The 21,980-nt window shown below is 36.6% G+C and overlaps 3 protein-coding genes across 3 annotated transcripts; 2 read left to right on the forward strand and 1 right to left on the reverse strand.

Moving 5' to 3' along the window:
- The first annotated feature begins 840 nt into the window (after nucleotides 1-840).
- On the forward strand, nucleotides 841-2,899 carry LOC110905443 (NAC domain-containing protein 86). Its single transcript, XM_022151191.2, has 3 exons — nucleotides 841-1,025; nucleotides 1,115-1,392; nucleotides 2,502-2,899. The coding sequence occupies exons 1-3, from the start codon at nucleotides 869-871 to the stop codon at nucleotides 2,745-2,747; spliced, it is 681 nt and encodes a 226-aa protein (XP_022006883.1). The 5' UTR covers nucleotides 841-868; the 3' UTR covers nucleotides 2,748-2,899.
- Nucleotides 2,900-7,433: 4,534 nt separating this feature from the next.
- Nucleotides 7,434-8,312, forward strand: LOC110906670 (GATA zinc finger domain-containing protein 14-like). The gene has a single exon (XM_022151774.1). It carries the CDS (start codon nucleotides 7,434-7,436, stop codon nucleotides 8,310-8,312), a length of 879 nt encoding a protein of 292 aa, XP_022007466.1.
- Nucleotides 8,313-13,506: 5,194 nt separating this feature from the next.
- Nucleotides 13,507-15,408, reverse strand: LOC110906672. Its single transcript, XM_035982950.1, has 6 exons — nucleotides 15,307-15,408; nucleotides 15,016-15,211; nucleotides 14,685-14,912; nucleotides 14,424-14,589; nucleotides 13,936-14,248; nucleotides 13,507-13,779 (listed from the first exon to the last, which is right to left on the reverse strand). Exons 1-6 carry the CDS (start codon nucleotides 15,406-15,408, stop codon nucleotides 13,522-13,524), a joined length of 1,263 nt encoding a protein of 420 aa, XP_035838843.1. The 3' UTR covers nucleotides 13,507-13,521.
- Nucleotides 15,409-21,980: the final 6,572 nt, after the last annotated feature.

Consider the following 21,980-nt stretch of genomic DNA (forward strand, 5'->3'; position numbering starts at 1 on the left):
ATGTTATTTACGAAAACCCACCGCGCCAATCTAGTCTATAGATTGTTTTGATCGGACGATCGATAAGCGTTTTCACCGTTCTCACACTTTCTACTGTTTTCTCTAAATCCCGACCCATTATATGATAACCTTTATGTGTATATATGTATGTATCATGCATGTGTGTGAAGCATTTTGTCATTTCTGTTCCATGTCTTTTACAGAAACCTAAACCACAAGTTTCTACGTGTAAAACAAATATAAAACAAAAGCAAACATGTTAGTATTTGTATATACCCTAAACATATATAGCTAAGATACCCTAAGCATATATAGCTAAGAACCACAAATCAAAATTTAGAAATGTAAACTATCAATAAAAAATATATATGGTCTAGATTTGTTTTGGGTTTTCTCGCAACAGTTTAATGTTCTTAAACTAACCAAATCATGTGTGTGTATATATGATAGCTTTTGGCATTTCTTTTTCATTTTTTTAATCGTAACCTAAACCACAAGTTTCTGCATGAAAAATTAAGAATCATAAAACAAAAGCAAACATAGAAAGAAAGATGACACTAGCTATCATCAAAAAACACTCTGGAGAATTGAAGTGTTGTATGATTGATTATCTTCATAAACAATTATTATTAGATTTAAACTCAAAACTAACTTTATTTACTTCCAATCAATCACCATTTGCCGTGATTAATTTCCGTGTGGTAAAGGCTTGCTAGAAACGTTTGTCCAAGAATCTATTAAAGAAAAAGTGAAAGAGATATGATGATGATGATTCGAAGAAATGTAACTTTGAATCTACAGACAGGCATAACAAATGAGTATTATATATATATATATGTGTGTGCTCATTTGGGTAGTTATTTTAAAAATGGCGCCAGTTGGATTGCCTCCGGGTTTCCGGTTTCATCCGACTGATGAAGAGCTTGTGAATTATTATCTTAAAAGGAAGATAAATGGTCAAGAGATTGAGCTAGACATCATTCCTGAAGTTGATCTGTATAAATGTGAGCCATGGGAGTTAGCAGGTTTACCTTATAATAGTTTCTTTGTAATATTAATTAAGTTTTATATATTATTATTCTCATTCATTCTTGTACGTTGTTGTTATATATAGAGAAGTCATTTTTACCAAGTCGAGATCCAGAATGGTACTTCTTCGGCCCACGAGACCGAAAATATCCAAACGGGTTCAGAACAAACAGAGCGACAAGGGCTGGATACTGGAAATCGACGGGTAAAGATCGCAAGGTTACAAGCAGCCTGCAGCAGGGTGGCATTGGAATGAAGAAGACATTGGTATACTATCGTGGGCGTGCTCCTCAAGGAATTAGAACAGATTGGGTGATGCACGAATATCGTCTTGATGATAAAGCTGGCTCATTTGGTATCCAGGTATCTCATATCCATCTGCCTTATTCCAATTACTATTACTACTATAATTAAATTAGGAGGAGGTGTTCATGTGTTTTTAAATTTATGTTAAGTAACTTTTGTTTATACAAATACTCTAACATGCATTTCTCTAAACATGATTGACTTGGATATGGTGAGCTGATTCTAAAATTCATTTCCATAAATTATAGCATCTTCTTTTACCTGTACATATTGTTTCAAAGTTTAATTGACCTGTCCTAAACAATAAAAATATTAAAAAATGGATCATCCTTGGGCAGATATAAATTGGTTAGAACTCGCATATAATAAATGAGTTAGAGGTAGTTAAGTTTTAATTATTTTTTTAAGACCATATAACAAACTTTATTACATATATGATATCTATATACTTTACTTGTGGTGTAGATGAATGAGTAGAGGTATCCTCGATTGTAAAGCAAAGTTTTGATTTACTTTGTCTTTTACTCTAATCGGACAAAAGTGTCTTCCCCATTCCCATCATATCATAAAAGAACAATATTGATTTATCGATTTCCTTTTTCAGTATTATATTTATACACACACATATATTTTATTTAAAAATTACAAAAATTTGAGGATAAAGGAATATTAATTATTAGCTCGTATCAAGGGTTGAAATTAAGTGTCACATATCTCACATGAAACTCTTTGCATTTTAAATATACACAATTTTTCATACATATCCAGATCAAGGTCTGGATTGATTATTTTCTCTATAATTTAATTATTCATTAATCACACACAAATTTGGTTGTGTTCGTATGTGAATAAATATTTTAGTTCAATTATGAGATTATACACATAAGTAACAAACTCGTATGAATGGAATCAATTTCCATTCTTATTAATCATTTGTTTAAAGGTTTAAATTCATTCTTTTATAACTAATGTTATTCTGTAGTTGTCAAATTAAATTTTTCATACATGAAGATAAGTTTAAAAAATCATAAAATATTCTGTAGTTGTCAAATTAATTTTTTCATACATGAAGATAGGTTTTAAAAAATCATAAAATATATATATAATCTATTAAATGTTTGTTCCTTCATTTAAAACAATTAAACTAGTTGAAAATATATATACAGGACTCTTATGCATTGTGTCGCGTTTTCAAGAAAAATGGCATGTGTGTTGAGCTAGAAGATAATGGAAATACGAGCATGTTAGTATCACAGTATTCTCCAACAGTTACAAATGACTATGAAACGATGTCACCGGATGTTCACGTGGCATCATCATCTTGTGTTGAAGAAGACGAATCATGGATGCAGTTCATCACAGATGATGCATGGTGTTCTCCAAATAGTCCTCAAGCCACATTAACAAACTAAAGAATAATTCAAACATTTTATTACCAATAAAATATAAGGGAAAAGAGATTTGTTTGACTCATATACTATTGAGAACAGTAAGTTTTGATCATTGATTTATAAACCAGTTTATTGTAAACTCAAACACTATGTTCTATATAATATTAATGATTTCAACCATGAATTTATGTTCATTGTAATTATGAATTGGAATATTGGTCTGTAATAATCCTACCTAGACCTTATTGGCCATTAATAATCCCACCTCAGAATATTCCCCCCACCAGTCCCACCTTTCACCTATTTTTCCTACAATGGTCCCCCGTTAAAAAAACTTAACGGAGCTAAGCTTTTTTCCAAATTACAAACAGATTTTTTAGGGCTTTTGATTAGAACGACAATACGAGTCCATTATGTAAAACTTGCCTCGAAACGGTGCTCCAAATGATGAAAACGGCGCTTCAATTCGGGTGTTTAAATTTCCAATTAACCAAAATCAAGTCACTTGGAGCACCATTTCGAGGCAAGTTTTACATCAATGGACTCGTATCGTCGTTCTGATCAAAAGCCCTAAAAAATCTATTTGTAATTTGGAAAAAAACTTAACTCCGTTAAGTTTTTTTTAACGGGGGACCATTGTAGGAAAAATAAATGAAAGGTGTGACTAGTGGGAGGAATATTCTGAGGTGAGATTATTAAAGGCCAATAAGGTATGGATGAGATTATTACAGGCCAATTCCCCTTATGAATTATGCAGTCATGTTTGATAAAGAAATCTCCAAAGAGATGATGCAATATGTACTTTCCTTTTTTTCTTTTTTGTGTTATTAGGTTCGAACTAATCCCCTTATTTTCATAGTGAGGTAAAAGAAGGTTCAACTCTAATAAGGATTAGGAAATATTAATAATCAATGTATAATTTTCCCAATTTAAAATAAAATAAAAAGTAACTAAAAGTATGTTAAATTTCAAAAAACCATGTTATATTAAAATATCTTTCATCTAAAGGCAACGGAATTTGAAAAGATTTTCTAATATTGTTAACTTACAGCCCAGGTGTGATCATGGTGTTACAAAAACGTAACATGTTGTGGGTTATAATGTATAAAAACATGAAACAAGAAAGGTACCTCAAAACTCATTTACACATAACCAAAAGTTTAAACAAGTGAACTTGAACATTTTTCAAATTATCTTTTAATTTACGTACACTTTCATCTTTAATAACTGAAAGTAAAAATGTGCATTGGTACCAAGTACATAATTGGTTACAACAAAAAAAAATATAAGTGAATATCCTCACATTGGAAAACCTAAAAACATATGTCCATCATAAACCCACCGTAGAAATATATAAAGAGATTTAGAAACTCTGTTTTTATATATAAACTTTCTAAAAAATTGATGAAGGTAATGTTAATATATTTATAAAGAGATTTAGAAACTTTGTTCTTATATAAAAACCTTCTAAAAATTGATGAAGGTATAAAGAGTTTCCAAAACTTAGTTACATTTAATGACATTATAGAAATATATATTTTTTTTTTCAAATTACATAAACAGTCCCTCGTGAACTATATTCTTTAACTATATAGTTAGAACCTAAACTTAACAAAAAAAAACTAACATATGTGAAGTGATATGGTCCCAAAAACCTCGCGCAAGCGCATATGACTATACCATAACCTCATTTCAGAAACATCTTGAATAAACCCTGCGCGGCCGCACAGCGGTCCTGAACAAGATTTGGAAAGATCAGTCTTCGATGACCATGCGCCGGAGAAAGGAAAGACAGATATTCAACTAACACCCTTGCGCGGGCTCGCGCAAGGAAACAGTTAAGCTTGAAGATGAAGTCCTAAACATTTCATCAGGACTTGAACAAAGGAATCTTTTATGTTACAACAGAATGGACACGTGGCAATAATGCAATGGACTACAGCTGTAGATCTTCTAGAAAACCTTAAGTGCTCATTGTGCATGGCTTCATTCGGTTATAACCGAATGTGACGTGGCACAATCCTGAGCCCTCATCTGAATCACGATAATGGCAGCAACTTAAAGGTAGACCTACAACAAACCACTTTCCACGTGGCACCTCCCCAGCCGTTGATCAGATTCACGATCCGTGTGCATGGATGTGGAATTAACTATTGATGGAAAAAGATATAACCGTTGACGAAAAAGCAATTTCCGTCAATACCTTCGTCACCTTTTTTGGCGCCAGAACCTTGGTTATAAATATGGGAATTCAGGTATGATCTCACAAGCTACTTTCACATCTTTCACTCCTACTACTTCATCTTACCCTTTGAGATCATTGTGCTTATTCTCATGCTGGAAGGTGGTCACGGAGAGAACCCCCATTCTCCTCGTGGCGAGTCTAACAGCTTTCTGTTTTGTAGTGTTCTTTGGTGAAGTAGCGCTCAACCAGCAATCGACGAGAAGATTAACCTTTTTATGCAGAACCTATACCCCGGATCTGATTGATTCCGGTCAATTCTGATCCACTGTTTCTTCATTGGCGCCCATCGATTTTCTATTTTCATTTTCATCTTCTCGATCTATTTTTTCTCTCTCTTCTGTTTTCATTGGCAGAAAGTCCGTCAAATTACCCACCAGGTCCTCGACCAGAGAACAGGGGCAATTTTGCTCATGATTCCCGTGTCAAAGGAATCGTAGAAAAAGCGTCTGATGATAACGATGTTCAAAATGACGTAAATCATGTGAACGATCCCGTTACTCCAGGAGTTCAACCTGAAATTCTGGTCACTTCAATTTTACCTCCTGGTGAAACCCCGATCTCTTGGTATGCTAAGTCCCAGGGTACGTTGAACGTTGTTTATGCACATCTTTGTGCACAAACTGCTCAAACGACACAACAGATATGTAGATCTGCAGCTCAGGTGTGAGCTCCATCTGCACCTCGAGTGTTACATTATGATTCGCCCTCATACATGTCGGTTGAAGATACAGAAGTTTACTCTCAGTCCAACACTAGATATGTGATACGTGGTCGAAAACCGGTGATTGTTTGTGCTTAAGTTGATGTTTTTACATAGCTTTTAAACTTGAAAAGCCTACTTTTGATTGGATATGTGTTTTGCAGGTCTAGCGGAGTTTAAGAAGCTTTTCGGGAGCTTTTACAGGCCACCGGGACGAAAAACGGACCACCGGGAACGAATGGGATCAACTGGGGATGTGAAATGAACAAAACCAGGTTAATCATGAAGTTTGGATGTGTTTTGTGGGATGTTAATGGATTTAAATTGAATATATTGGAAGATGGCATGATAGAGGGCTGAATTACGAGTACGTGGGCGAAAACGGTGAGTAAACGGAGCTAAAACGAAGAAGTTATGAAGAAAACAAAAATTGAGGTTTATAGGCACCGTCGGCGACGCCCCTTAGAAGTGTCCATCAGCAGATTTAGTCCGTAAACAGCCGTTTAAGCCGTCGGGTGATTTTGGCACTTCCACACACCGTCGCCGACGCCAAAGTGGGCCGTCGGCGACGCCCCTCACTGCTTTGGTTCGCGAAAATTGAATTTTGGGTTGTTGGGGACGAGTTATAACATCAATTTTGACCAAGAAACGGGGGTTACACTTCAATTAGAGTTTGAAAACCTCTCTTGGAGCCACAATTCACCACGACTTCAATTCCCAATCCATCTCTAATCACCAATCGATCCACCATCATCCGAATCAATCATCGAATTCATCATCTCCATCTCTCAAACCCTAACCATTCCACCATCCATTCAATTCCACCATTACCAAACCCTAATCACCATTCCATCATTTCCCGAGCTTCAAGATGATCAAGATCAAGCTTCCAACATCCGGTGATCACGTCCTTTCAATCATGCGCGGCTAATTTCTTGGAGGTTTCACCCCGGTGTAGACTTTTGTAAGATTTAGGGTTTATTATGTATTGATGTTTTATTTGTGACAACTTGAATTGCATTTGAATCTTTAGATAATTGTCCTACGTTTGTTTTGAATATACGAATTATCGAGTGAGTGATTAAATTTGACTTTGTGAAAAGAATACACGTATTTATGCCTTGTCTTTTGATAGGATTTGCTAGTCCAAGGTAACGAAGTGCATCGTGGTCCGTTGTCTATGACGTTGATAGCGATTGGAACCTAAGCTTTGTGATTGTTGACCCGTTAATGAACTAATTCGAGTAAATCAAATTAAAACATATAGTAATCCTAGTTCTTGCATTTGTTGAACCCGGGTGTGAACCTTGTTTAATTATCTTGTTTAAAACTATCAATTACAATTTCGTGCATTTGTTTAAGTTCTCATTAGTTAGTAATTCAAAACCATATTGTCGGTTCATTCCGACCCATTTCCTAAACAACCAAAATTCATAAAAACAATCTAGTAAGCTTCATAAGTGTGACAATCATTTATAATCAATCAAGTCAATTCACAAACCACATACTCTTCGTGGTTCGTCCCCTTACTACCACTAGCTATTTGTTAAAGGTAATTTGGGTTTATAAATCTTATCTTTGACCGGAGCACGACACTCCGATCAAATTTTGGCGCCATTGTCGGGGAGTTCGTGCGCTTTGTGTTTGGATTCTTATTTGAATTTTCGTGATTAACTGTTTAAATTGCTTAGTTTCTCCTTGTACATTGTCTTTTTTTCCTTGTTACGCGGGTTATGTTATTTGTGCAGGCCACAGGTAGTGCATGCATACAAGGAATTCCGGGAGGACTTCACCATTAGTCTACGAACCGAAAATCGAAAGAGTTGCAAGAAGGAATTTAGCAAGCCGGTTAGAGGCAACCCTTGTTTCTAACCAAGTCACCCAAGATTCACAATCCACACCATCCATTGAAACCGATTCAATGGCAAACCAAAACTCCAATCACCCAAACCTTAATCAAAACCAATTCCAATCTCGAGGAACCCTCCATCCCGCCAAAAATGTCCAACATATACCTCAAAATCAACCGGGTGGTGGTGACAACTCAAGACCACCCACACCACCTTTTCGTAACCAAGTTCCTAATAATAACCAAATAACACCCCAACAACAAAACCTTCACCGACACAACTCCTTACCCACTCAACTTGATGAGCGGAATGTTAATTCTGATCGTAGAGGCAACCGAGATCGTGGCAATCCCGCGAACGAAGACCCGTTTTTCAACATTGACGACTTGCGAAATGCCATCCCCGATGATGAGTCGTTTAGTGTTCCCGGTTACCAATCACCAGAACACGTGAGTATTCACTCGGAATACTCGGATGACGGGGGTAATTATGATGAACGGCTCGATGATGGCGGTTGGGGTTATGTGAACCGGGGAAATGTTTACAATGCTAGAGGGTTTGACGATGATGAATTTGGCTATCAAAATGCCAATTTTGTAGGGAATGAAAACTACGGTTATGGGAATGCTCGAAACGACGGTTACGGAAACAACCGAAACCCACAAAACAACACTCAACGGAACCGGAATGAAGGGTTCTACAACAACAATAACAATGTGAATCATAACCGGATTCCACGTTTTGGGGAGGAGGTAATCAAGGAGGTAACCAAGGTGGGAATAGAGGGGTAATCGAAGAGATAATCGAAGTCCAAGAGAGCATGAAGTTGATGGTCCACGTCATCATCAACAACCTCCAAAGGGAGTCAATGACCGTTTTAGGCCGGTGGTCACCGATAATGACTCACCGATTGTATGTGAGCCAAGAATGTTTGATTGTAAGCCCCATTACATCAACATCCTCCCCCACTTCAATGGGAGGTCCAATGATGAACCATATACTCATTTGGCGGAGTTTTCGGCCATATGTAGTACTATTGGAGGGCATGATTTCGCAATGAAAGAGATCAAGCTTCGGTTGTTTAAGTTTTCGCTAAAGGATAAGGCGAAACAGTGGTTCCTCACACTTCCGGCGGATAGTATTCGTACATGGGTGGAAATGCAACAGGTTTTTCTTGATGAGTATTACTCGATGGCGGAGACCGATGATGATAGAGATGAAATTAGGTCTTTCCGCCAACTGTCAAGTGAACCATTACATGAAGCATTCACTCGATACAAAGAATTAATCCGGAAGTGTCCACATCATCAAATTGAAAAGTGGGAGTTGGTTAAATGTTTCGTGCGAGGGTTGGATGATGAGACGTGGAACCACCTTAAGTCAACGAGCAACGGAACGTTGTTGAGTAATCATGAAGATGACGATTGGGAATTTCTTGAGCGGATGAGCAAGCGGTCAAAGTCAAAAGAGTCGGCCGATAGAGCTAAGAAACATCCTGTTTCTCGATCACTTCCCGATCTCGACTCCAACTCTAAGGATCGGATTACTACTCTAGAACGGGAATTAGCTTGAATGAAAAAAAAAGAAGTGGGTGCGGTATAATACGCCGTATGTGAAGAATGCGGAGACATCCGTCACCGGGCCGAGAACTACCAAGTCACCGTGGAGGTGAATCAAGTGTATGGAGACCGGAGGCAATATGATATGAACCCAACACTTACCACCCCGGATTGAGGAATCATCCTAACTTTAGGTATGGTAATGCCTCCAACCAAATGAACCCGAATTTCCAATCGGGAAATCAAGGTGGGTATTCGCACCAAACTCGCCAAGGAGGTAACCAAGGGGGTTACCAAAGAAACAACAATCAAGGAGGAGGTGATGATTTGAGTGCTAAGATAGATGCACTATTGAATGTGGTGAAGGAGTCCAATAGTCACATCAAGGAGATGAAAAAGGCAAATGAGATGGGGGATAAATCTCATGAGGTGTTGGCGAAGCAGGTTGGGCAACTTGCTGAAGAGGTAGCTCAGATGCGGAGAAGCATGGGGAAGCTTCCAAGTGACACTACGATGAATCCGAAGCATCAAAGTTCAAGCACAGGAAATGTGAGGAATGTACACATTAGTGTGGTAAGTCTTCTTCCGAATGATGAAATTTGTAGTGTTCAAAGTATTCCATCACCACAATTCGTTGATGGTGTAGTGGAAGATGTAAGTGATGAGCCGGAAAGTGAAAATGAACAAGGAACGATTTCACAAACTAAAACTGAAAATGTAACTAAAAAGTCTTTTTGTGAAAATTGTTTAAATCAACTTAACCCGATTAGAGCATCGAAAGTGGAGGAACGGTACCCGCCGAAGGACAAGAGGTGCTATTACTAGATGACATTAAAAAGGTTCCGACTCATGTGGAATGCTTAAAGGAGTTAAGCATCGAAAAATGGCAAAACAAATTACCCGAACCGGTTGATTTGATATCTCATGTGAGTGGCGTTTTATCGAGTGCCCTTCCCCAAAAAGCTCAAGATCCGGGAGATCCCTTCTTCCAATTCAAATTGGAACATTTAAAATTGAGAGGGCGCTCCTAGATCTTGGAGCTTGTGTGAGCATCTTGCCCGGGAGTTTGTATGACCAATATGATTTTGGTCCATTAAAAAAATTTAATACTCCCGTGGTATTGGCCGATCAGACTCCCATGCATCCAAGGGGGATGGTGGAGGATGTGATTGTTAAAGTGGATGATTGCTACTACCCAGTTGACTTTTTTGTAGTAGACTATGTTGGGTGTGTTGAGGACACCCAACCGATAGTTATACTGGGTAGACTGTTCCTGGAAACTGCTAATGCCATAATAAATTGTGCAACTGGAACGCTAAGCATGAAGTTTGGGGACCAGGAATCAAATTTAAGTGTTTTTCCAAATTTTACTAACCCACTCGGAGAGGATAAGTGTCCTGAAAAGGTCATAAATCCAAACAAAAAGATATGCGCTATGGTTGGTAGGTTTAGAGAAACAAAGAAGAAGACGGTCAAGAAGAAGAAGGCGAAGAAGTCACCTCAAGAAAAGAAGGAAGAGGAGGTGAGGAAGTTTAGACCGTTTGGAAACAAATGGTATGAATCACCGGTGGGTGATTTCGAGGAGTTCGTGGGTGGCAAGCACGCCATTCGACCACCATGAGGTGGTAAGTCAATTGTTGTTGTATATTTTATTTCAAAATTCGTTTTAGTTTTTCTCCGTAGTCTAGTTGTTGTTGTTGTATAAGTTTGGTATTTCATTTTAGGCTAAATGAACGTTGTGGGTGTGTTCCCTATATAACCCTCACGAGACCTACTCGTCCTCCCGAGCTATCGGGAGGTTTAAAAGGGCTTGTTACATATGCTAAATGCAACCGTGATTCCTACGAAAGTAAGTTAGGATTGTTGTTGTTGTTGTAAATTAATTTTCCACATAAATCAAGGTAGACTAACGTATGACTTGGTAATACTTTCATAAAAGTGGTAGAACTAGGTAGCTAACAAATTTTAATGGTTGTGAGAAGCATGCTTCTACACAAGGGTTAAGATTTGTAGGTACATTATGTTCAAGGGACGACCGCTTTCTTGAAGAGAAGAAGAATACATGAGCATCTAGCGTGAAAAAATCAGGTACATACGTTTCCTTTTACCTTGATTCTTAGTTAGTAATAAGTGGATTGTAATTGTACCTTAGTTTTCGGGGTGAAATTTTGGGGAGGTTAGCCGTGTCACATCCCTTGTGCGTTTTAAAAACTCTAGTTCTTACACATTGAGGACAATGTTTACCTCAAGTGTGGGGATGAGGGAGTAGTAAAAGTTTTTCGATTTTTGACCCGTTCATTTAAACAGTACACATCGAGGACAATGTTGACCTCAAGTGTGGGGATGTGGGGGAAAAATTTCAAAAATTTTTCAAAATATCTTTGTTTGAAGTAATCTAAAAAGCACAAGTAACTAAGTCAACGAGGGATGCCACAACCCATTTGGTCTTTTGTCATGGTCAAGTTCGAATTAATAGCATGACGGGTATTTAGCGGGTGGTTATTTGGGAATAACCCGCCTAAGGAACTAGCACACCATGCATGTCACATACCATACCCTTTATATATGTGAGGTTTTGAGCCACTTTTACATCATAGAATTACATATTTATGTTTTTTTTGTTTGAGTGGACCATTAGTCACGTATTGTAGAACTTGCGACTTTTGATACATTTGAGACGATATATCGTCCGAATACAAGCACGAGAATGATTAAGGCATTAGGTGAACCTATTCTTTTAAAATCATTTATCTATCCTTACCCAAATAAATCCCCTAGTCGCCCACTTTGAGCCTAAACCTTTCGTTTGACAACCCATTTAGCCCACAACCATAACCTTTTTCTTTTAAACCCGTGTGATGAAAATTAGATTATACGATTATGTGTTTGTATAGTTGTGATTTATATTAAAAAAAGGTCAGAAAATGTTGCAAAAAAGAATAGAGAATCATCAAGAAAAATACAAAACTATGTGTTAGTAGTTGTTGAATAAAAGGCGAAATTTGTTGCCTCATAGTTGATATTATGGTTAGTTTAGCATAGTCGTTTGTAATAAAATCGAGTTTTCATCACCTTCGCCACTTAAAAACATCCTATTCCATACCCGTAACCTAGCCCCGTTGCAACCCTTTAAAGCCCTTTTGACTTGTGCTTAGTATTCGTGTTCGGTGGTGGAGAATGAGTGAGTTGCAAGCCTATGCGGGTACGTGTTCTAATCGGTTTGAGTGATTATTTCAAAAGCACTAATGCATCAACTATTAGCCAATTCTAAACCGAGTGGAGAGAACATTGTGAGGGATGTGCATGATTTATTAGTTTCAAAGGCGGGTTAATCTTGGATAACCATTTTATATGTGATTATTCATTTTACCGTTAGATATTTCGAAAACTGTAAAATGTTTGAACTGGGTATGACATTAAACCTTAACCTTAGTCTCGGGAATGGGATGTGTGTTTCTCGTTCGATCCACATGAAAGTGAAAAACAGATTTGCTTGAGGGCAAGCAAAAGACAAGTGTCACTACAAGAAAACTGGGTTTTTAGTACATGCAAAAGCGTCCTAAAATGTTATTTTATAGGACCTTTCATTTAATAGGACCAACGGTAAAAGCGTTTCATGTAAAGGGGTTGTAATAAGTTCCGGAACTAAAAAAGCGTCCTAACATCTTAAATAAGATTATGAAACCAATTTTATGGTCGCGTAATATGTCTTTGAACAACCAAAATAGTGTCCTAATAAAAACATATTAGGACACTTTTATGATGTTCTAACATGTGCTTACATACTTTTAATCTTTTGATACACTTACAAGCGTCCTTAGAAATTAATTGGTAGGACCCTTATGATGTAACATTATAGCTAATTTAGTACCAAGAAAAGGGTCCTAATATACCAAATAAGATTATGAAACCAATTTTATGGTCGCATAATATGTCTATAAACAACTTAAATAGCATCCTAAAAAGAACATATTAGGACACTTTTACAATGTTCTAATATGTGATTACCTACTTTTAATCTTTTGATACACATACAAGCGTCCTTAAAAATTAATTTATAGGACCCTTATGATGTAACGTTATAGCTACTTTAATATCAAGAAAATGGTCCTAATATCCCAAATAAGATTACAAAACCAATTTTATAAACAGACCATCAACATATAACATCATAATAGTTATTGTATAACATCAACTAATGAAAAAATCATTATATTTCAAATAAGCATGTTCATAACAAAAACATTATCCACAAATAAGTTTTAACATTATCTAACATAAAGTCTTAACTTTTAACAAAGAAACTAAAAGCAATTAAAGAAATAAGAAGTATAAAATCTTGAGTCATCATGCGTCCTCAATCCTCATCGACTACCTACAAATAAACCATCCATGTATAAGCATTAAGTTCCATGATATTAAAATTATTTGTATCACAAATTTAACAAATACATACCGAGATAAATGGATAAGGCCATGCGATGGATGCACCTATACAATCTTGAATTGTAGAAAATAAACCATATGGTCTTACCAAGTTTTCATCTTTTTTTATTGGTACTTGAACGTTTACCTCACACCATTCTGGTCCAATCTCTGTACCACCAACTAGATCATTTGGGTCCAAGCTCTGGACCCTTCCTCTTGCTACAATCTCGGTAGAGTTTAGAATGCTTTTGAGGAAAACTTCATCTCCGACCTAGATTTTAGTTTTCAACAAATATTTATTAAACTCTAGTCATAATAGTGCAAAAAATCATTTTAAAAAAATTAATAAAGTTTTACACTAGCAGGCTAACATTTTTATAGAAAAAGTAAGGAAAATTGGTTTTTAAAGATTTATATAGAAAAATACCCGTAAACGTTGATGTTCATTGGTTACATTGGGGAAATGTTGTGATGCAAGAGGTTGAACACTAGAACCACCCCTCGACCCTTCCATCTCTGATACTTGGGCTCGTAACTGGACCACAATACTAGTAAGTTCTTCACATTGAGACTTCAATTGGATGTTTTCTCTATGACATGTCAAACGACTTGGTATTATACCCCAAACATCAGCGGCACGAACACCCAGACCATACATAACCGCATAACCCCAAACTAGTAAGTCCTTAACTCTTGCCCTCCAGTTCTTCACCTTCCGCCCAAATGATTCAATATCCAGCCTTTAGCAACTTCAAGAATATCAAATTTTGTCTAAAAATGAAACATGTTACATGAGAAAACAAATACTTAAGTCATTAACATATATATTTTTAATTATGTACCTTTAAGAGTGCAAGCAACGCTTGTGTTTTTGCGGCCTTAACTTTATTCCATGGTTTATAAATCGGACAATACTTTCCACTCCTTGAAAGGGTTCCCATGAAATGGGTCAGTTGACTACTTTTGTCATTAATAGGTTGCCCGTGTGTATTAACTAAAATAGGAATTCTACCCTCTTTTTGTTGGGCCCAAACCTTTGGCATATGCGTTGGTCCTCTCACTCTTTTACGTACAGTCCGAACTACAAAAAGTGAACATGATTTACAATGTAAATTAAAAATACTAAATATATGATTTAACAAAAAAAAATGAAGCAATCAAGTAGATCAAATAAACCTGCTTCATTTTCTTGTTGTGAAACTTCATGTTCTTCTTCATTTTCTGGAACTTCACATTCTTCTTCAACCAGTTCATCGTTCTGATTTTCTAAATCATTCACCTTTTCTAAATCTTCCATGTCTTTATCTCCATCATCTTTAAAACTATCTTGTTCTTCATAAGCTTCATTCATATCTATATCTTCAATATCATCAAATTCAACATTATCTTGCTCTTCATTGATATCTATAGTTACAAAAAAAGTAAGCATAAAAAACAGTTAATTGAATCTAGACTTAATATTAATTAAATATCGTACATAAAATATTTGAAAAACAAATATAGGTACCATGAAATCTCATGTCACGCTCCCCGTGGTCATCATCATTGTCAACTGCAAATAACTTTCTCTTAGCTACAATTGATCTCCCTCTTGTATCAATTACTTGTCCCTTTTGCATATGAGATTCTGAAGATGTTAGCACACGAGAGACAGTCGGACCAATGAATCGTTTCTGTGCTAAATTAGTATATCTTTTCAGGGACTACGGAACAATGTATGTTGGACATTGTTTTTGTAAGTCGAATTGTTAGAGAAGAAACCGAAAGAAATTATATTATCCATATTTGATATTAGTACCTTTTTAGAGATTTTTGTAGCAGCTTCTTGATAATCTTGCTCAACATCAACATCAAAACCAGGCATATACTCTACATGTATATCTTTCTCACTGGTATCCATTGATTTCTTTTTCTTTTTCTTTGTTTTGTCACTCTCTGCTAGACTTCTCAAAGATTTAACAATATTTTTCAATCCCAAAGCTTGTAATTTTTTTGGTTCTCTTGAATCCTTGACATTCTACTCTTTTCATAAGCATTCATACGTCTTTTGGAGCTTTGTCCTTGCATACTTTTATCTTCCATTACTGGTGTACACAAAAAAGAAAAATCTCATTAGTGATGTGAATCGTGTAGCCCTTGCTAGTAGTATCAATATTCAAGTTAACAAGGTTTTATCGAAGGCTTTCATGCTCACTGTAGAAAAAAGAAAATAAAAGAGAAAAAATGCACACATCTGAGAAGAAGTGGATGACAGGCTTAGTTAAATATGTGACATGAAATTTCATGGAGTTCTTTATTCCTGTCTTCTTTGTCTCATGTTTGAATCATGAAGAAGACCCTAAGGGAGATTTACAATCAGTGGCGGATCCAGGAATTTTTTTCAGTGGTTCACTATTTATACATACTCATAGAACCGGACATAAAAGTTTTCGGGTCGATTCGACGGTTCGGGTCGGGTAAGGTTCATCACATAATAAAGATACGATACAATAATAAAAAAAAACACTGGCATTAGAAATTAGAAACACAATAATTTAAATACGATAGTCTTTACGAATTTAAAAAAACGTACTTATAGTTTTTCGCTACGAGTTTTTAAGATGAAAACATTGCATTACATCTTCGACCTACAACTAAGTTAAAACTAAAGATTGATATATGCAACCCGCTAATAGTAAAATAAACTCTGCTCTAGTAATAAAAATAATACATATTTTGCTTTCGATATATGCATCTATTTGCAAAACAACCAATTTACAGGAACTATTGATGTCCATGCTGATCTTCCCCTAAAAACCTATGAGATTACAATATAATTTGTTTGGTTTCTATTTAAAAAAACATATTCATTAAAAGCATGCATCCACATGAATGTTGCCAAGAAAACAACTTCAGTGGTGGAGTTCCTAGTTAAACATTTGGGGATGCTGGTTTCAGAAATGGGGTCATGGCCTCATGGGGGCGCTGGTTTAATGTTAAGACCCAAGTTCAATTTTAAATTTTGAAATTAAAAAAAAAATCAAAAAAACTTTACCCTAAGGAGGAGTTGAACCGTGATCTCTCATACATGAAAGTATATGACTTAACCAATCTGCCACACATCAATTTCATTCATGTGTTCATCCTAAATATTTTTTATGGATTCATACCAATTTTTGTATTAACATTTCTACTAAAAATTTGAAACCGAATGGGTTCATGTGAACAGTAGTTCTCAACGTAAATCCGCCCCTGTTTACAATAATCTAATACAGGACATGACACTTGATACATATATGCGCAACAAAAAGTTATAGGTGGCCCTATGGTGGATCAAAAAGTTATAGTATGCTCTTAGCTTTTTGCTTTCAAGGCATCAGTTGCCTGATCATTGTCGTCACCGAAGAAAAAAAAACTATCCATAGTTGTCATTTTCATTCCTTAACATCACAAGCCGAAACATTACCAACAATTACCAAAAACTATCCATAGTTGTCATTTTCATTTCAATAGCCCAATTATTGTGAAGGGAATACTCTCAACCACTGCATCAACAATATAAGATGTATCAATATACATGGAGGAGCAGCGATTTGGATCTATAAACCTTGTTAAAGTTTACATAGTTATCCCTTTTTGACTTTTATACAAATGATGCTCATCCAAGCTACACAAACAAAAATATATAGATACCAACATATCATTAAAACTCCATTAGCACATATGATTCTTTTTTCGTCAGCTTTATCTTTCGAGCAGTATTTCCAAAACCCATACATCACTAGTAAAGTTATACAAATTGGGGACTTATCTAAATGTTCACTTGTGGTGACCATGACTGGCAACTTAGGGGTATAAACGAGCCAAGCTGAACTCAATCTCGAGCTCATTACACTTATGAAAACTCAAGCTCGGCTCGATCCAAACTTTGTTTCTACAGCTCGAGTTTGGCTCCTTTATTATTTATTAGTTAGTTTATATTAAGTATAATCATTATTTTATATATAATTAAGTTATTTTTCATAATTTTATAAATAGTAATTCTTACTACTAAAATATATATTTAATATATTATTAAAAATTATATAAATATTGGGCTTGTTTAGGCTCGCAAGACACTCGAGCTCGATATGCGAAGCTTGCTCCTGGGCTCGTTTACTAAACAAGCTTGTTTCTAAGCTCAAGCTCGGGCCTAGGCTTGTTTCAAGCTTTTTTTTAGCCGATCTCAAGTAGGTTGGCTCCTTTGTTCCTCTAGCCGGCATGCCTATTTTCTGCTTAATGTAAACATAAAAAGCCCAAAAAGGCATAAAAACAAAGGAAAAAACACATGATAATCCTCATTACTAGGGCTGTGCCTTGAAAATTTGTTGTAACAATATTTGTTTTGTATATATCCCATTGTACCTTCTGAAAATGATCGGCACACATATCACAGCAAAAAATATATGCAATCAAACAAATAGTTGAAGTACCCTGTTTTCTAGGTAGTGTAAATCGTTAGCAACTTGCTAACGATTGTAATTTCAAAACAAGCATGTCAAAAATAGTTTTAGTCACAGTTCTGATGGTTTCAATTAGTCATTTATGTAGTAGTGAATAATAGCCGTGTATTTATTAGATTCTATACAACTTTGCATTTAAATTTTCAAAATGCAACCTTTCGAAAAAAAGGTTGCGAATTTTATTGATATTTACAACTTTTTAAGAAAAAGGTTGCAAGTTTTAGTAAAATTCGTAACTTTTTTATCAATAGGTTGCATTAGATCTTCTAATGCAACCTTTATGTTTAATGAAGTTGCATTATAGTCAAATGCAACTCATTTGAAAAAGGTTGCTTCTAAAAGGTTGCATTTGTAATAAAACTCTAACGAATAAGCGTCCTATAAAACTAATGTTTTGTGACTCAAATATCAAGTGTCCTATTACGGTATATTATAATAACACCACAATGATTAAGCGTCCTATAAAGTTTAAAGTTATAAGACCCAAGTGTAAGTGTCCTATTAAGTTAAGTTCTAATGTGACTTCGACTAGAAAGGGTCCTATAACACTGAACATTTATGACTTAACGACAGCGTGTCCTATTAAGTTATTTTGTAGTAGGACCCCAAATGATCAAGTGTCCTAATACAGTACCACATAATGGGACACTAACAATTAAATGTCTTATAAAGTACTTTATTAGGATCTACATTTTAAGTGTCCTATTAAATTATATGATAATAGGACCCCAAAAAATCACACATCCTATTAAATAGTTTTTAAGGACACCGGTTTAGTAGAGTATATTATAAAAGGACCTCAAAAGTTCATTAGTCCTATTAAATAGTTTTTTAGGACCCTCTTTTACAGGCGTCCCACAGAAAAGGTCCTAAGAAGCCATTTTTGTTGTAGTGTGTGGGGATGTGATACGTGGTCGAAAACCGATGATCGTTTGTGCTTAAGTTGATGTTTTTACATAGCTTTTAATCTTGAAAAGCCTACTTTTGATTGGATATGTGTTTTGCAGGTCTATCGGAGTTTAAGGAGCTTTTATGGGCCACCGGGACGAAAAACGGACCACCGGGAGCGAACGGGATCAACCGGGGATGTGAAATGAACAAAACCGGGTTAATCACGAAGTTTGGATGTGTTTTGGGGGATGTTAATGGATTTAAAATGAATATAATGGAAGATGGCATGATAGAGGGATGAATTACGAGTACGTGGGCGAAAATGGTGAGTAAAACGGAGCTAAAACGAAGAAGTTATGAAGAAAACAAAAAGTGAGGTTTATAGGCACTGTCAGCGACGCCCCTCAGAAGTGTCTGTCGGCAGATTTAGTCCGTAAACAGCCGTTTAAGCCGTCGGGTGATTTTGGCACTTCTACACATCGTCACCGACGCCCAAGGGGGCCGTCGGCGACGCCCCTCACTGCGTTGGTTCGCGAAAATTGAGTTTTGGGTTGTTGGGGACGAGTTATAACATCAATTTTGACCAAGAAACGGGGGTTGCACTTCAATTAGAGTTTGAAAACCTCTCTTGGAGCCACAATTCACCATGACTTCAATTCCTAATCCATCTCTAATTACCAATCGATCCACCATCATCCGAATCAATCATCGAATTCATCATCATCTCCATCTCTCAAACCCTAACCATTCCACCATCCATTCAATTCCACCATTACCAAACCTTAATCACCATTCCATCATTTCCCGAGCTTCAAGATGATCAAGATTACGCTTCCAACATCCGGTGATCACGTCCTTTCGATCATGCGCGGCTAATTCCTTGGAGGTTTCACCCCGGTGTAGACTTTTGTAAAAATTAGGGTTTATTATGTATTGATGTTTGATTTGTGACAACTTGAATTGCATTTGAATCTTTAGACAATTGTCCTACGTTTGTATTGAATTTACGAATTGTCGAGTGAGTGATTAAATTTGACTTTGTGAAACGAATACACGTATTTATGCCTTATCTTTTGACAGGATTTGCTAGTCCAAGGTAACAAAGTGCATCGTCGTCCGTTGTCTATGACGTTGATAACGATTGGCACCTAAGCTTTGTGATTGTTGACCCGTTAATGAACTAATTCGAGTAAATCAAATTAAAATGCATAGTAATCCTAGGTCTTGCATTTGTTGAACCTGGGTGTGAACCTTGTTTAATTATCTTGTTTAAAACTATCAATTACAATTTCGTGCATTTGTTTAAGTTCTCGTTAGTTAGTAGTTAAAAACCAAATTGTCGGTTCGTTCCGACCCATTTCCTAAACAACCAAAATTCATGAAAACAATATAGTAAACCTCATAAGTGTGACAATAGTTTATAATCAATCAAGTCCATTCACAAACCACATACTCTTCGTGGTTCGACCGCTTACTACCACTAGCTATTTGTTAAGGCTAATTTGAGTTTATAAATCTTATCTTTGACCGGAGCGCGACACTCTGATCAATATGAGTCTACTCATTCTGAATCTAGATGTCGAGATCATCGTGAAGAACAGCACTCTCAAAAACGTCAATCGGTTCATTCACGGTTGGGCTCGCGTTTCTCACAAAAGCGGGACACCCAAACTGATGAATACGATAGAACATACAATGAAGACGATAACACAAGTGTTTCCAATCAGCTGCAAAAGGATCATGCAAGTTCTAAACCAAAAGTTGGCGCGGTTTATTATCCAGAAGCGAAGTATGATTACAATTTAATCTATCGACCAGCAGAAGCTACCGAAAATTCCGAGTTTGTTAGAGAGATTGCATTAGCTCCTCTCGAGCGTGCAAAATTGCCATCAAGCATAGGGAAGTTTAATAGGCTGATAGATCTGGATGATCATTTGCATGTATTCACTAGCGTAGGGCTAATCGACGGATGGACACTACCCTTGTGGTGCCACCTGTTCGTCCAAACCCTCACAGGCGCCGCGCGCCTTTGCTTTGACAACCTACTAGTAGGCAAGTTAACATCCTGGGTTGATCTCAAAGAAAAATTCTTAGTACATTCCAGTCAGCAGCGGTACTCTATTCGGGACTCCGCGGATGTCATGAACATCTAGTGGAGAGACGATGAAAGTTTGGAGGATTTCATCACGCGGTATAACAAATAAGTGTTGGAGATTGGTGATGTGCACGTACACCTAATTCGCGCACAGTTCAAATACACAGTACGGTGTGATGACATGATAAAAGTGTTTCAGGAAATGAGGGATTACCAAAGAGCTGGGAGAAGTTGATGGCAGCAGCCAAGGTTTATGCTCAAACTGAGCGCAATTTAAGCTCCAACCGACCACCGCTGCCCCAAAATCGTCCTCAAGACATGAGCGGAAACAGTGGTTGAAAGTTCAAGAAAAACTGGAAAGATTCAACTTCCAGCGCATATTTTTCAGAGGATGCCCGAACAACAATCAACAAAATCACAGCTCAAAAAGAAATCAAGCAAGAAAACCACGAAAGGCAATGGACGCCTCTCACCAAGACGCCTGCGGAGGTACTCAGCACTGAAAATTATCAGTTTAAACCACCGCAGCGGATAAAGAATAAGCGGGGACAAGATCCAAATCTTTTTTGTGAGTATCACTAGGATACAGGTCACACCACAGACAACTGTATCAGCCTGCACACTGAAATAGAAAAGGCACTTAAAAGCGGGGAGCTTACGCATTTGGTGCAGAACGTGCGGAAAGAGATCCGCCAGATCACCCGCGGAGACGAAGGGCCAAGCAAATAAAAAGCAAAGCAAACTTAAGGGTCCAAGGTGGTGCATCGTGCATGTAATCTTAGTTTCCTTTATATTGGCAGGTTCCTTCACAACTTGTCAACATGACACAAGGATAACTACTTACATGCGCATTAACTTAAGTATTTTATTTATCCTAAAATGTAATCTTAGCAGCTTTATACTAAGTGATGTGTGTAAAATGCAACATATAAATTACATCAAATGAGGCATAAAACTAACCCTTTTTAAGTACTAATGTTGGAAAAAGAGTGTTTTTGTCTTCCT

Source organism: Helianthus annuus, chromosome 14, assembly GCF_002127325.2.
Source record: "Helianthus annuus cultivar XRQ/B chromosome 14, HanXRQr2.0-SUNRISE, whole genome shotgun sequence".
In the NCBI taxonomy this organism is placed as follows: domain Eukaryota; kingdom Viridiplantae; phylum Streptophyta; class Magnoliopsida; order Asterales; family Asteraceae; genus Helianthus; species Helianthus annuus.